Genomic DNA, 16714 nt, shown 5'->3' on the forward strand with positions numbered 1-16714 from the left:
TATAACAAAATAAATGCAATACGAGTGCTCATTTACTTCGGTATGTAAATCAACATGTCACACACTGGATAGATGGAACTGTAAAGCGGAAAATAAACAGATCGATACATACAAACATGCCAATGTGATATCGTATATCTTATACAATCTGAGAGCCAGAATTCTGAATATGCCAACCATGCTAATACAAACCCGTTTCGCAGTTTTTTGTTTTCCAAGGCCTTCACGAAAATGAGAGAAAATTAATTGAACACGAAAAATAATATTACGGAACAATCCTACATGCAAATGTAGCCAACCGTACCCGATATACATGCCCTCAAAATCTCCTTATGTACTGCTAAACTACAATGGAGCTGTATAAGGAAAGCAACCAACCTCCGAAAGCAAGGTGGTGCCTTCAATAAGGAGGTAAAGAAAACAAACAACAGAAACAGAGCACATCTCTAGCAGGGGGAGATGATCTTCCCCTTCCCCGACCACGTGAATGAATATTTGATCCCAAACGACAACAATCGATTGCTTGACCAAATCACCCCTATATGAGCTACATCTCGTTTGCATCCTGGCTATTTTCCGACTGCCTCCGTGGCACTGAGGGATGCTAAGTACAAGCTGATGCACCAGTCGAGGACCATCAGCTCTTATTAGTTGTATATTTTAACTGGCTTCTCATATGTGTGACGGTTCTGCAAAATATTGTGAGGTGAATCAAAACCAAGAAACGGGAGGTATCCATTTATTTGGTAACACTAATTTGGCATAAGAATGTGAAATTTGTATAACACCAAGCAGCATTTACCTGATTTGCTGCATAAGCTCTCTTAGGAGCATTATCAGAGTGCTCCAACCCAAGGTACTGCTCCCATGCACCATAAACATCTCTTCTCTGAGAAAAACAAAAACCATAATAGTGGAATTAAAGAACCGGCAATGCAATAACGGCTATATCCATAAGCACAAAATTACAATAGACCATAGACATACCTGAAAACGGCTGGAAACAACATCAGAATCCTGCAAATACTCTGGACGACCAAGTGACAAGAATGCAAACTTCCACTGCACAACCACAAGGGAAATAGATGAGGAACAAAGTAAAGAACTATTAATTCTAGCGGTAATACAAATCTTTTCCTCCAGAAATGTTTGAATGTATATATGGTGTGGATCAAGTACCTTTGCGAACTCCTCATCGGGGACCTGCAGTTTCTTTTGTATCCGTTCTTTAACTTCAGCTAAAGTTTCACCTTCATGGATGACCAACAAGAAAGGTTCCCCAAAATTTTGTACTTGCTGTTGAAATGTACAAAGAACAACATTGTTACTAAAATCTTAAAAGTATTTGAATGAATCACTCTTCATCTTTAACTGAAACAGTAATCAAATGGTTCTACCAAGAAAATATCAATTAATAAATTCCACTTTCAAAAAATTTTATTAAAATTTCCCATACCATCTGGTTCTGTGCAGTGTCTTTTGTAAAGTGGTAAACATGAATCAGGCGATCATGGAGACCCAAGTTTTTCTCTTCTTCTGGAATCTGATGCACGAGGAACAAAGGAAAACAAAAGGTCAGCTGCATGAAGAGCACCGGTAAAAAAATATCAATCCAATTCAGTCCTATAAAGTAGTAAGGATGCTAATCCAGAAAGGGAAAACCAACTAATTACAGATCATGCCCATAAAACTACATCCGCAGTCTAAAAAATTTCAATTGAATAAAGAAACTTCCCAAAATAAAACTAAATAAAGAAAAGGGGGCGAAAGGAACTTGCCTCCTCTGCACGCAAAGTCCAGTACTGGTCATTTATATTCTCAATTTTCTCACCATGTGGGAAGATCTGAAAACAAACAGAACGAACTGAGTGCAACGACAGACTAAACTATATACATTAAATTGGAGGAAATAATTTCTGATACAATAATATCCTTTAAAACATGCCAAACATTACAAATGGGGCCAAGCTAGATGCATATCATTTCTGGGAAAAGTGACCCAAAAATAATTTACCTACACGCCGATACAGCTCATAGACAAGTAATTACCTTGTAGATCTTGTGATAGAAAACCTCAAGCAGTCGGAGTTCTGCCTTTGGATGAGACAGTTCTACCTGTTTCAAGTGCACCATTGAGTAAAATCTATTATACTGAACTTTTAAAGGAGGCAGAGATAATTCTTTGAGCATCTAATTATTTTTTCAAGTAATGATTATCAGTGGAAACTGAGTGAAATCCATTATAGACAGCCTTAAGGACTTAAAGTAAAAAAACCTGTAGGAAAAAGGACACAGATTTTTAATTAAACGTAATATAATATGTAGTGCACTGCATCGGTGCTACACATACATCAGGCTAGTAACTCTAAAACGAAAAGAAAACGCACATAAAATTTCCAATATGATTGACAGAAACCATACCTTCGTTTTAAGTACATTAATCACGTCCCCTACAGTGCTCTGTTTGGGCAATCTAATATTGTGAATCACCACCTGTAAACATATCACTCAAGATTATGATCTGCACAATGATGTAATCGCCGTCCATTGCCAGAAGACGTTGAAAAAAAGTCTCACTCATACCTCATCTTTTGTAGCATGATGAAAAGCAACTTTTAGATTTTTTAGGCCTTGCAATTCTGGCAGGGGGATGTCCAAGACTTCATAATACAGGATATCAGAGCTCTGAAAAAGGAAACAAGCATAATAAGTAGCCACGCCACATGATGCTTATGAGAGTGAAAATCAAACAGAGGAAGGTCAACAAAGTGCCACTTACTTGATTGTAATGAACTAACATATCAGTTAAATGCTCTACTCCCCGAAATTTAATTGGTTGGGGCTTAGGTTGCTGAGAATAGCAGTTATGTGCAGTGAGTCTTATTTTGGTGGGATCATCCAAACCAATTTGGCGAGCCAACTTCTCCACCACATCATCGTAAGTGTGTTGCTTTGACCTAAAAAATAACAAGAAAAAAACAATTAGAGCACTGAATAATAGAACGATGATGGGCTGTTCAACTATGAGGGACAATGGTTCAGGAGGTACTTACAATTCTAAACTGAAATCCTCCTCCTTAGGTTTCTCCAAAGAACGGAAATGAACAACCTGTAAAGTATCAAATCATTCAACATAGTTAGGTTTAACATTCAACAAAATACAGCTATAAACAAATTAAATGTTTCGACAGCTTGTACCTGGCGATTGTGTACATATTCCAAAAACGAAGGAACATCAGGATATTTACATTCTTCTTCACTTTTAAGAGGAGTAGACTTCTGAAAGCAAATAATATCCCCATCTTCAATCTGGAAAAGGAAAGCAACCGATGGTTAACTAAAAAATACCTAGAAAAGCATCAAAATGTTAATTCCTATACCACACACATACTTACAATAGACCAAGCATGCAATATAGCAACAGTTACCTGACTTAATCGAAATGAGGTCTTCTTGTCAAGGTGTTCGCACATGATACAAGGCTCAAACTTAATTTCCTGAATTTTAGCACAAATACATATATAAAGTTTGCTTAAAGTTCGATAGCAAAAGAATGCAACAAATTATATAGTAAATGTAAACATACATATATAGTCTACATGTATATGTGTGTGTGTGTGTGTGTGTGTGTGTGTGTGTGAGTTAGGACACAACGATGCTACAAAATTAAGTGAAACAAACCTCATAAAGTTCAATTTCTTCCTCAGGGGCAAAACCAGCCAGTTGATTTAATTTTCCTAAAATCTCTGCTGGCTTACTAGAACTCTTCACGAAAAACCTACCAACAAAACTGGAAACAGAAAAGAAACTTAAGTTAGCAAACAAAAGTCAACAGAGAAAAAAAAATTTAGCTAAGCAGAAAGGGCAGGAGGTACCGTAGTTCTCGTTTCTCAGGGTCATAAAGCTTAAAGAAAAGAAGAATATCTTCCTTGGTTTTGTCAGGCGGAGGAATAGGACGTAGATCCTGGAGAATTTATAGAAATAATAAGATGGAAGAAAAGATCCCTTTCATACACAATTAGAACTGCAATAAGCCTCACTACACAGGTAGTAACAAGAATAGAGTAAGACTGGTTACCGGCCCAAATGCTACTTCCAAAAACAGCTTTAGCTCTGCATTGTTTGTTTTATTTGATACCTCTCTCAATTGTCCAACCTGAAAAACGCAAGCCGTCATCAATAACTTGGCATAAGGCACCTAGACCAAGCTCTTCTTGGAACCGAAGTGCAGTTAAAAACACTCCAATCAATGGTTTATCACTGACCAACAGAATTTATTTTTATAGTTGAATAACTTCATTTGAAACTGCCTCAAACAATACTGAAATAAGAATTATTATCCGAATTCCAAAAACCCCATACATTAAGCACTTAAGTAAATTACAATTTCACAAAAGAGAGAACAATTATAATCATGCACCATTCGTTCATAAACTTGAGCAGTTCAGTGTTAGACTCTACAAAGACAACATTTGCCAATAAATCCAAGTGGGAGAAAAGTAAGAATAATAAGAAATTAAGAATTGGGAATTGGGAATTACAAGTCGGAAAAAAAAAAAAAAAAAAGAATTGGGAATTACGAAGAAAACAAAAAATAAAGCATGCAGGCAAGGAGCAAGGCATCTTGTATTGAAAATCTATTCAAAGGTCGGAAGTGCAAAATACATACCGATTGTGTTTCTTCCTGAGGTGTCAATGGTCGATTGGGGCGATAAGTGTGGTTTTGTCTCTTGGCCCAAATCCAGAAACGCTGAAACTGCACTGGTATGCCAAACTCTTTTGCAACATCCTCCTGTTAACCATGTCAAATTTAGGAATTCCCATACTATACATAACCCCAAATAGGTAGAAAAGAATAAAGAAGACGAAAATGCACAAAGGTCAGCCTGTACCGGTGTACCTTGAAAAGATTAAAGGGCGTTTGTTTCTCAATACGGAAACTACGAACTTTGTCATGGTCCACAAGGTCAAAATAAATATCCCTTCCAATTTGTTCTGTCAGATCCTCATCTCGAGCAACCTAAACACATCATTAGACTTTGCTATAATTTTTTTGTTCCACACCAAATATCTGTACTACCACACCTGAACAAGCAATGGTGAAAACAGGGATAAATTAGAAATCTTTACCTTAATAATTGTAAAGAGGTGTGCTTGTGCCTTATATCTCCTTTTGTCCTCTTTCTCTTCTTGTTCTTTCTTCAACCTTATCTGAAATGAAACTAGAATGTCAGTTTAGTTTCTTAGTTGGAAACTGGAATCCAGAATTATGTTTGATGTTACCCTTAGATGTTCGGCTATGTCTTTCTCATCCACGTTACATATTATTTTGTCCTTATCACTATCCCGTATATACACAAGCATGTATGCATTTGAGTACTTTGTAAATTTGAAAGGAGTATTATTGAAGCCAGGATTGGTATGTGGCAACTGTTGGAAAGAAACAACAATAGGTCAGTTGACAATTAAGAACTCCGAAGTTAAGGAGAATTATAGCAGTTGAGATACAGCCAAAAATAAACTACCTCTTCCTCACCACCATACTGCTCTTCTAAAGCCCTCTTCACATCCTCTTTTGTCACACGTTCATCATCAAATTTGTACCTAAAACAAGACATGACAAATTACATCATCAACATATATGAAATGCATGCACAAGAACACTCAGTCATGCATAACAATCCAAATAAAGAAATACTAACATCAAAGTAATAGTTGAAAAAAAGAATGCGTATAAGTTATAGCAAAACAGTTGCTTTCTTTAAAGTTCTCAATCAGGCAGTCAGGTAACCAAGTTATGGTGCCAGAATCCATTGGAAAAGCAATGTAAGAAATATAGATTCCAATAAAACCTACTTATTTGATCAAAGAGTAACCAAAAAAAGTAAGAAGCAAAGCAAAAGAGAAGTGTGAGAGAATGTCTGTCTGTGCACGTGCTCATATGTGTTTTTCTAAGTGAGAAACTGTAAACAATTACTGAGAGAAACAATTCCAGGAGATCAGTACCACTGGTCAGAGAGGGTTGGTCTGATGAAAGCATAGTAATGTCCACCATGCACCCCACCACTATGAACCAAGACACTGCAACAGTAGAAAATAATCATAGTAAGTAACCAATTACAAAGTAAAAATTACGAAGCTCCACATAACATGAAGAGCACCTAACACGCAGATGCAAAAGCAGGTTCGAATAACTGTCTTCATATATGTCATTAGGATTTTTTTTCAATTCTATAACCACTACTGGGCACAATTGACGAATTAAACCTGAAGCTTTTCTCATAATCCCACCCAATCAACTAATAGTACAGAGGCACAATGCCTCAATAGTCGTAGGCATGAAAGAACTTTGATAAATAAGGAGACTCCTAGACATCATGAATGACCATGGATCAGATAGTTATTCAACGCAGCTTCAACTTCAATGGAAAAGATTTGATTTATCCACTGGGGGATTATATGTCAAGGTGAAGTAAAATTGAGTATGCTACACTGGTTAAAAAAAAAAAAAAAAAAAACATGCAGAGTGCATGCAAAGGTCTGGAAAATAAAATTCATTGAAATAACATGCCAATTTTAGGAAACAGACGAACTATATTATATCAATAGTACATGGCAAAATAGATACCTATGAAGGGTGTAGAGGTTGCGAACACTCTTATCTGAGTCAGGTGATAGATATTTTCCATTCTCCCTATCAAGGTCAAGTTGGAGAGGAAATTCATAGCGATCATTTATCTGCCAAAAACAAATAATACAACATTCTTACCATGATAATTTATTTGCTTTCCATTTAAAAAATGTTATTATCACACCAAACAAACATAACCCAAGGGGTAAAACGAATTTCATTAGCATATAACTTCGAAATGCACTAGATTGAGAAAGTTCAACTAAATGGGGGGATCACTTCTTTTCCAAAAAGAAAGGGAAAAAAAAAAAAAAAAAAAAAAAAAAACCCAGTTAGTGGGATAAGACTTGGTTGTTGTTGCTGTTAAAATGGCAAAAAAAGAACCATATAGATTAGGTTTAATCGATCTTTCAGCATTCAGTCATAAAACAAAAAATTAAAATCAACATTAGAACCATTAGGCAAAGGCAAGTCGTTCACCTGAACTTATACAAAATTTGAAGATACATATTTGACATGCTACAGTTTTGTTTTCAACTAAGAAGCTGTTCATTACAATTCCAATGCTTCATGTAATAAAACAAATAGATGAAGCCGAAGGAGGAAGATAAACTTCCAGTACAAACCTTAACCATTGTGTCCCGCATAAAATCATACTCAAATCGCTTTAGCTGAAGTTGAAGAACGGGAGGGAAGTCAATAAATAGGACACCCTTCTTAGCATCCTGGAATAACATCCAAAATATTTGTTGAGAACAACATTTAGAATAAATAAGAATACTGCCTTCAGCAAGTGATTTAATGGAAAGAAAAAACTAAGGACGGCATCCAATCAGAATTTAGAATAGAACATGCATGATGCCACCCACAAATGTTTTGAGAACCACATTAAAAATTTCACTGGCAACAGGAAATAATGTAAACCACTAGTTTTAGAAAGAGGTTTGTCAAAGGAAGCAACTAAGAGCAGCCTCAGATTATAATTACAGCATAAATGCAGTCACTGATAGTGATTCAGTAATTAACCTGCAAACCATGTTCTTCGGCATGGTATTTATTGTCACCCTCTAGACGTTCAACTTCCACATACTTGTCAAATGAAGCATAAACATCCCGGCAGCCTTTCACATCAAGCTGGAGGTCTACAAAGTAAAAAGAAGAAAGCAGTGGCATACACTGACATTCACAAAATATTTCCAACTCTTAACAATTGAAATTTGTGCAAGAAAATATTACCATAAAATGATTCTTTTCTTGTGGATTTGTAGTCCACGTTGATGCATTCAATGTAATTCATGTGATGTCCTTCAAACAACTGCTGTATTGTACCCTCCACAACAGTTCCCTGGACCCATGGAACAATTTTCACAATGAAAAGGAAACAAAAACTACAACCATCGTCAAAACGCAAAACTTCGCATACCTTCATTTTATCTTCAAGCTTTTCACAAAGAACTCTATTAAGTTCCTGCACATCATGTTGCATAAAAGAATCATATGTATCCCATCCAAAGGACTTGGTCAATTCTTTGGTTGCAACACTGCTGTCATTGTATTGAAGCTTATAGAACAAACTTTGTAGCGCCAAAGGAATGCTTCCTGAAGGCATGTCATTCTCAGTTGTTGGCATATGATACACAGCCTGGTCAGTAAGTCCAAAATTGAGGTAATTCTTTTCATATAAAATTCACAAGAAAATTCATGTTTAGCTTACAATGAAAACAGGAGATCACGTAAACGACCTTTCTGAAGTACGGTATATGGTACAAAGTCTGGAGAAGAGAATTCATATAACAAGTTGCTCCCTGATTCTTGAGCCCAACATAACCCGTTTCCTTTTTCGAGTCATATGACCAGTAATCAAGAACCTTACGGACAGCAACCTCAGCTTCAACCACAACTGTATCGTTCACCAGATATCCCCTACTCAGGTCATAGAGATCACCAAGAAGCATGAAGGAAGTGAATCCCCAGTCACTTTCTCTTGCATTGAACTGGTGTTGTGTGTCTGCACCATCATACAACAATTAAGGACAAAAGTCTTCAAAAGGTCTAGAATATGATTAAAGTTCGTTCAGTTCTGGTTAAATGCATTTCATATCATTGTTCTGCAATATAGGCCACACCAACAAAATACAATTCGTTATCATTTTTGAACTTCACTGCTCCAATTTAATAAGGTCAACAGACCACCTCAAGCTCATCTCTTAAGAAATGGAAACCCTTGATTTAGTTAGCATTTTCATCCTAGAATTCTTACTTAATTGCACACAGTTTCCAAGTGAATTCTTCCTGTTTTTACTTTTACTGTTAATCTATATTTGACAGCCAGATACCTAAAAGGTCCAATCTATTTGGTTTTCAAATAACTTCGAACATCTGCTGGTACGTTGTACTCCATAATTTTTCTTTTCCCTTTTTCTCGAACTTAAAAAATCCCAAAACAAAATCACCATGGGCACATGGTCAGTCCATGGTGCTGCTGCCATCAGCCAAGATGTTATAGAGAATGGGGTGGAAGAATTTTCTGTACTCTATAGTTCTGATATTTAGAGGACTAAAATTGGAATTTAAAGTTCACAATATCTAGATTAGGGGTGATCAACAAGATATTGAATGCGTTTAAATGACATCACCTCAGAAAAATGAAGTTGAAAACCAGCACAACCAGTTCAAAGATAAAAAGTTCTAATTAAAAGCCTTGGGTGTCCATGACTACCCAACAAAAAGCACAAACTTGAATGCTAAAAGGAAATAAGACTAGTAAAGGAATATACCCTTTCTTATTGAGTACTTGGTATGGATATGATTAACTACAGCCAAGCTGAAGTGCGCATATCTACTCCACCCATATGGCAATGTCCCTGAATCTGCCACATCCAAATACATTGACAAGTAATCCACATTGTTTCCCTTGGGAAATATCAATATCCGCCTGATCAAACAAACCAAAAGCAAGTCAAAATCCATACAAATATAAGCCAAACTTAAGCTGTAATATCAGTTTTTGACATCTGGTAGACAGGTGAAAAATACCATTTATAGCCGCCAACAACGAACGTGTCAGAGTAGTGCTTCTTGGTGTTCAACCTAGTAAAATTCTCAATTGTCCAAGTGAATTTCATCGTTGGAGGATCCTCCACTGGCTGACTATCAACTGTACTAGCTGGCTCCACTTGGGCTACTACCAACACACCAAATACCATAAATTTCAAACAACATAACCAAAAACCTACAGAAAATGCAATCACTTGCACTCTAATCACACCCCGTGACGTCAAATTCGCACAAAAATCAATTCTTTCAGATCAATTACGAAACACATAACACTTCGAAACCACACCAAAAAACACAAACTCAAGAAATTCAAACAGTAAATCGTCGAAAAATTGCTAAAAAAAATTAAACCTTCCATAGGCTGAGGGCCTTCGACCACATCCGAGTGCGGCACAAGCATCTCTTCGTCCTCTTGCTGCTGCTGCTAACAAAAGACACAAAAATCAGAGCTCTGATCGACAAAAACCTAACCCTATCCTACTGAATCATAACCCTAGCAGCAAATCAATAAGTCGGTGAATTCCCAAAACTCAACCAATTCGATACCGACGATCGAGCCAAGAACCCTAGGCGATCAGAAACGAAGAACGAAGCCGAAACCGAACGAAATTAAACCGAGAGTGGAAATGTAGAGGAGGAGTCGGTACTCACATCTAATGGTGCAGGAGTCATCATAGTCATTGCTGCCGCGCAACGAACCGTCCGATCGACGAATCAGAGAGACGAACGATAACAGTAGAGAGAGAGAGAGAGAGAGAGAGAGAGAGAGGGAGAAGCGGGGCTTCGTTTGAGAGGATTCCCGAAAGAAACTGGCTCCGAGACAAGCCGCTCGCTGAGTGCAAACTCCAGGGAGGGGAGGGGTGTATCGGGGATTTCGTGAAAGTACGGGGTTAGTTTGGGAAATGACGGACGGAGTGCGGTGGGTTTATGTGTGAGAGGCGTGAGATCTTGAGCGTGTGAGAGGACCAGTGGGAAGCCGACAGCTGGGGTGGGATGGGTTGGGTGGGGTACAAAATGGATGACGTGGCAGTATCCAGAGGGTCACGTGCGTGCGCACAGGCAAATGGCGGTGTGTGATCTTTCCTCGTACACTGGTATTTTCAAGCCTTTGTTCAAGTGGTGATGTCATAAATTCATAAACAATTGGAAACTTTACACAATTGGCACTGGACTTCTCCACTTTTATACAATCCGCCAACTTTAATTTTTTTGTTCAAAAATGTTTTTAGAAAAATTGTTTCTAAATTCCAAAAGCACTTTAAGTGCTTTCTACAAGAAGAACCAATTATGTACTTTCTAGAAGAAGCACCAATTATGTGCTTCTTCCGGGAAAGCACTTAAAATGTTTTTTCATGATTTATTATCATTTTTACTAAAGATTATTTCTATTTTAAAAGTATATCCAAACGATCTTTAAATTTATTTAAATTTAAATTATAGAAACGAGGATACAAACTTTGATGACGGGGGTGATGCATACTACTGAACTTAGCTGATGATTATTTTGAAGAATAAAGTTGCCCATCGCTTTGCCCGCCTAACCTTTCGATTAGCTGATGATTGTATTTAGTTCGAGGAACATCCTTTTGTAATACGTGATTTGATTAAGGAGATCTCCCTCTCTTATACTTCTTAGCCTTTGAGCATTTTCAATGAAATTATGCCGCTTTATTAAAAAGAAAAAAAAAAAAAACTTCTATGTTATTTATGACCTTTCACGTTTAGTTTTAATGAAAATTAGGTAAAACTTTAACCATGTTAGCTAGTAAACAGGTTATTCGGGTCATCTAGTGCTATACACATAATAATCACGTTACGTTCAGCTTTTAGAATTGAAATTCTCGTGTTTGTTTTTTTACCTTTATCGTGTTTGCTATGTGTATCATACAATACTAATTACATTAGTTATAACCATTTGAGTATTTCATACTTTAGCTTCCAAATTCTATGTTTGATTCAATATCATTTCGCTTTGATAATAAACTTAGTCTAGTAATAGAATAGCGGAGGAATGATGGCGATGGAAAGATATGTAGAAGAAATGTATAAGGAAATACGCACAAATGAAAGCAAATTGAATGGTTAGTAATCTACGTTGAGTACCAAGCAAGCAAAGCTACCTTAGGACAAAATCCAAAGTTTCTAATCAAAGTTTTATTCACACTTAAAAGCAATTTTTCAGTATATCTATAGAACAAGCCTGCCAGTGAAGCTTTCAAATTTGGAAAAGCTATCTGCAAAGCTTTGTTAAGAGACTCCATTTTATCCGTTGCAGTTTTTGGATTCACCGTTGCCTCTGCTTGCTTTCCTCAACTCGGGCCAGTTCAGCCTCGAGTTTTGCAACCTCGGCATCATAACAAGATTTTACCACGGCCGCGGCCTTAGGGAGATTACTTGCCTACGTAAAGGCGGATGGTTAGCACGAGAAGTTGGTTTCGTGGAAGGGATAACTTCACAATACAGGAGACTTTTACCACGACATTCTCGGCTGTTCTAGGGACCAAGAATGCCGAGGTTAACAACTGAGAAGCACTTCAGTAATACTTGTAAAGCAGAACTTACCTGGCAGAGTTACTGCAGAAGCCCTCTTAGGAGCATTATCTGAGTGCTCCAACCCAAGATACTGCTGCCAAGCACCATAGGCATCCCGTCTCTAAGGAAAACAAAATTCATATACTGGAGTTACGAAAAACCCACGTACGCAATATCCATAACCGCAGTTCAGATTTACCCTCGGACATATAATATGAAAGCAAGGAGACTGGAATTATGATAGACCATAAACATACCTGCAATCGACTCCATACGATGTCTGGATCCTGCAAGCACTTTAGACAGCCACGTGACAATAATGCAAACTTCCACTGCACAACCGAAAGGGAAATAAACAAGGAAGCAAAATAAGAATCGATATTCATCTAATCGAAGAACCTGCAATATATATAAGGTTTGAGTGAAGCACCTTCGAAAATTCCTCATCGGGGACCTGCAATTTCCTTTGTACTCGTACCTTAACTTCAGTTAAAGTTTCACCTTCGTGGATGACGAGGAAGAAAGGTTCCCCGAAATTTTTTACTTGCTATTTGAAATGTATAAAGAGCAGTGAAGAAGATCATTAAGAAGAATAACAAATATTTTCGTGCAACCATTCTACATATTTAATTGAGATAGTAAGCCAATTTCTGATTCGGAAAAGAAAAACTCGTATTAAAATTATCCAAATTTCATTCATAGAAAAATGAATTCGAATACCATCTGATTCTTCTGTGCAGTCTCTTTCGTGAAGTTTTTTGGACAAATCAAGCAATCCTAAAGATCCGAGTTTCTCTCTCCCTTTGCAAAGTGGTAAACTTGAGTCAAGCGATCACAAACACCCAAGTTTTTCTCTTCTTCTGAAATCTGATACACACAAAAATAAAAACAATTGACACTGGCATCAAGCCAATTCAGTCCGACACAATAAGCACGTTTGGTATGTAGGATTGGATTGGAATGGATGAGTTTTCTTCATGAGTAATCCATCTTCTGCGATCTATCCAATCCTACGTACCAAACGAAGCCTAAAGAAATGCAAATCCAAAGTGAAAAACCAAGTAAATATTACAATTCTTGCCCACAAGACTAGACTCTTACAGTCTATAAAGTGTTCAACTGAATAAAAGAAGAAAACTGTACAAGTGAGAAAAGGAAATGGTTATTTATATTCTCAATTTTTTCATTGCATGGTATGGTCTGAAAAGTGAACACGAAATTATGAACGCTCCAGATTAAAACACATCAATCAGCAAACGAAGTTTCTGATACAATCGCTGGAATCATGCATAATCAACACCAACAGGAAAAGCGTCCACTTCTGGGGAAAATATGAACGGAAAAAATAGCTTACATGCTGATACATCTGACATACAAGAACAAGCAAATTAACTTGTAGATCCTGTGTTTGAAAACCTCAAGCAGTCTGAACTCTGCATTTGGATGCGATAACCATACCTATTTCAGGTACATCACACATTGGCAAAGTCAGTTATACGCAAGTATAACAGAAAAAAATGGGGAGAGGGTGAGCCGCTGAGGGGTGTGTGGACGATTTTTCGTTGAGGATCTATCGTATATTGTTGACATATGATTATCACAGCCACATTGTTACAGATATATCGTGCTAGTAGGTCTTCGCTCTTAGAGCATGTCAAAGCGATCACACTGTTCCATAAGAATTGTGTCATAAAAAAAAAAAAAATTCAAAACACGAATGGGACTGATCGTATCATATGGTTGGCAGATATATTTAGATGAATATTGATGGATAGTCAAAAGTAACAATGCCGAAATAAAGAGACATCTAACCTTCCTTTTAAGTTCGTTAATCACATCCCCAACAGTACTCCATTTGGGCAATCTAATACTGTGAATCTCCAACTATGAACAAATTACAAAAGATTATGATGGACAATAGCGTAATACTCCATTTGGGCAATCTAATACTGTGAATCTCCAACTGTGAACAAATTACAAATGATTATGATAGACAAAATAGCGTAATAACGGTCCATAAGCAGGGAATCTGACCAAATATTTCTCGCAGGGAATCTGACCAAATATTTCTCTCATATTAAGAATATATTGTAATTAATGTATAATATTGTTGCTGGAACCAAGAAGTATGGACTGTCAGTTTTCTATCTCCACATCATGTGTGGTCTTCGACAAGACAAGCACGGGCAGCATGGAGATGGTTATGGACTTGTTAGTATTATATGTCCTCAAGCACATGCAGCACGGGCAGCATGGAGATGGTTATGGACTTGTTAGTATTATATGTCTTCTCAGTTTTTTTATCTTTGTATTGTCCCAAGAGTTTTGTATAGGGATGGTTGGTTGTAACCGGTTCTTGACTACTCATATATATGAGTTAGTTGTTAACTCTTAAGATAGATAAAATATTCAGCTATATTATTCCTATCAATCCCAGGAACTACCTAGCTCTTTCTTAATTTGGTATCATCACAAGTTCATACAGTTTGATGACTATTTTATTTTAATTTTTCAGTTCTCTATTTATATCACAAATATGAAAATGAAAAACTAAAAGCGAAACGGTTGTCTAACGAGTTAAAAAAAAATCAATAAATTACGAAAATGTTATCTTCCTTACAGTGAGGCCTTCGACCACATCCGAGTGCGGCACGAAGCATTGTTCGTCCTCCTCTTTGCTGTGAGGAAATTGCTAAAATCAGACCTTTATTCGAGCAAAACCCTATCCCTATCCTACTGAAACACAAACTCCAGCCAGGAATGACCAATCGGGTCACGTTTCCGGCACCGGCGACCCCAAACCCGGCATCCCGCATGAATATACCTTCCTCCTGCTTGGCCCATACCCGAATTTAATCCTATCCTACCCGGTGGTTTAGTGGGTTACCCGAGTCCGACCTCCCACCTTAAAAAATAAAAAAGATTTCTCTCAAACAAAATAATAATTTTTTTTACCTGGGTGTATAATACCTCTCACATATTATTGCTGTTAATTGGAGGTTTTAGATTTGATTTCGTTTATAGCAAGTTGAATACTAAATTAGCTTAATATAGCTAAGAGGCTTATTGTGTGTGACTGAGTGTGAATTATCATGATTAACTCTCTGCATCCAAAAGTTACAGTGAAAATAATTTATATAAGTATTTATACTTACTATGTGTAAAAGAGATGCATACTATTCGCATTTCTACGCAACTATAGCTAAATGCTTCCATGCAATACATTTTTTATCCACAAATTCGTAAATCAAGGAGCCAGTAAATGCAACCATGAAATTGTAACTATTGAGAATGATTCATACGTTGATGGAATGAGAGACCTTGCATGGATTTATAAGAGATTGAGCTACTTTCCATATTACCAATTGATTTTATGACAGACCCAACTTTCTTCCAGCACAGATCTGCATGGCCAGTTCCATTCGAGCTTTGATCTGTTCGTGTTGGGCTGCAAACTCTTCGCCGCCTTGGGCAAATTCTTTCTCGGCAGCCACATACTTTGGGATTTCTCGCTCCAAAGACTCGATAAGTTCCTTGAGCCTTGAAGTGATCTTCAAAGGGATGCCACCTTGTTCAACCAAAGGTTTCAAGGCTGCAGTTAACTCGTCATAGGAACCATCCATTCAAAGAGTGTCCAGGTTGCTCCTTGCATGGAGTCTCGCAGTGCCGAATGCAGCCAAAGCCTCAGCTGATGGTGCACTGGTTGAAGTGCACTTCAATAGTTCATCCGCAGCAGACGGTTGTCCCACTTCGATCTTTCTATGGAGAAGAAGGGCCAACCAGTACTTAGTGGGCATTATTTTGGTTTCTATATCGCTGCTGGCATTTTCCGAAGTAAAACGAATTCTTTTATGTACACCGATACTTATATACTAGCATTTTCGGAAGGAAAAAAGATAGCGAAAATAAAGATGGAGAAGAAGTCTTTACCTCAACAATAGTATAAAGGTCCGGTTTTCCCATATCTGCTTTTGTCCTCCTTCAACCTTATCTGAATTCAAACAAAGCATGTCAATCATAGCTAGAACTCCAGCCTTTGGCATCTCACGTATCGGAATAACCATCAGACCAACAGAAAAATTAGAAAAATACCTGCTAGATAATTTGACCATTAGTAGAAAAAATATGGTCATTCTAACATCACTCCGTGTAAACTTTATTCTATTTATTAAAATCGCTCCTGCTAAAATTGCTGGGTCCTTCCATGTTTATACATATAAAATTCTTTATATACGACACAAGTTTTTTTTCTTCTCCTTTTGGAATAAGAAAAGATAAATTACAAAAAGAAGCCCTTAGGCAACTACTGTACTATTCCACAATCACGCTGACTGAACATCGAATGTAAGATCGAACATCCAAACATGAGAATTTGAGGATCTCTAACCAATCTTAGCAAGAGCATCAACAATGAAGTTGGCTTCACGGAAGCACATGCTTAAACTCCATGTCTTGAAACCGGCAAGCAATCTTTTGGAAATTATGAGACTAGTT

General features: G+C 37.2%; 1 protein-coding gene across 1 annotated transcript; it reads right to left on the bottom strand.

Annotated features, from left to right (window-relative positions):
• Nucleotides 1–88: 88 nt before the first annotated feature.
• On the bottom strand, nt 89–10559 carry LOC137713598 (ubiquitin C-terminal hydrolase 12-like). The gene is made up of 32 exons (XM_068452921.1): nt 10340–10559; nt 10040–10112; nt 9668–9815; nt 9409–9566; nt 8374–8639; nt 8055–8273; nt 7868–7976; nt 7658–7773; nt 7258–7356; nt 6629–6738; nt 6007–6081; nt 5526–5604; nt 5284–5430; nt 5131–5211; nt 4901–5020; nt 4670–4792; nt 4079–4156; nt 3876–3964; nt 3682–3790; nt 3429–3497; nt 3199–3309; nt 3054–3109; nt 2780–2957; nt 2584–2685; nt 2422–2493; nt 2050–2115; nt 1779–1844; nt 1457–1543; nt 1180–1296; nt 988–1062; nt 803–889; nt 89–689 (listed from the first exon to the last, which is right to left on the bottom strand). The coding sequence occupies exons 1-32, from the start codon at nt 10367–10369 to the stop codon at nt 648–650; spliced, it is 3357 nt and encodes a 1118-aa protein (XP_068309022.1). The 5' UTR covers nt 10370–10559; the 3' UTR covers nt 89–647.
• Between the last annotated feature and the right edge of the window lie 6155 nt (nt 10560–16714).

The sequence above is a fragment of the Pyrus communis genome, chromosome 13, assembly GCF_963583255.1.
Source record: "Pyrus communis chromosome 13, drPyrComm1.1, whole genome shotgun sequence".
NCBI classification, from domain to species: Eukaryota; Viridiplantae; Streptophyta; class Magnoliopsida; order Rosales; family Rosaceae; genus Pyrus; species Pyrus communis.

Excerpts from the sequence above, each read along its gene's own strand:
- LOC137713598 (XM_068452921.1), bottom strand. The coding sequence starts at position 10,369 with ATGACTATGATGACTCCTGCACCATTAGAT. Across the intron at positions 6,739-7,257 it reads TGCGGGACACAATGGTTAAG|ATAAATGATCGCTATGAATT; the intron begins GTTTGTACTGGA and ends TGTTTTTGGCAG. Across the intron at positions 3,965-4,078 it reads TGGAAGTAGCATTTGGGCCG|GATCTACGTCCTATTCCTCC; the intron begins GTAACCAGTCTT and ends TAAATTCTCCAG.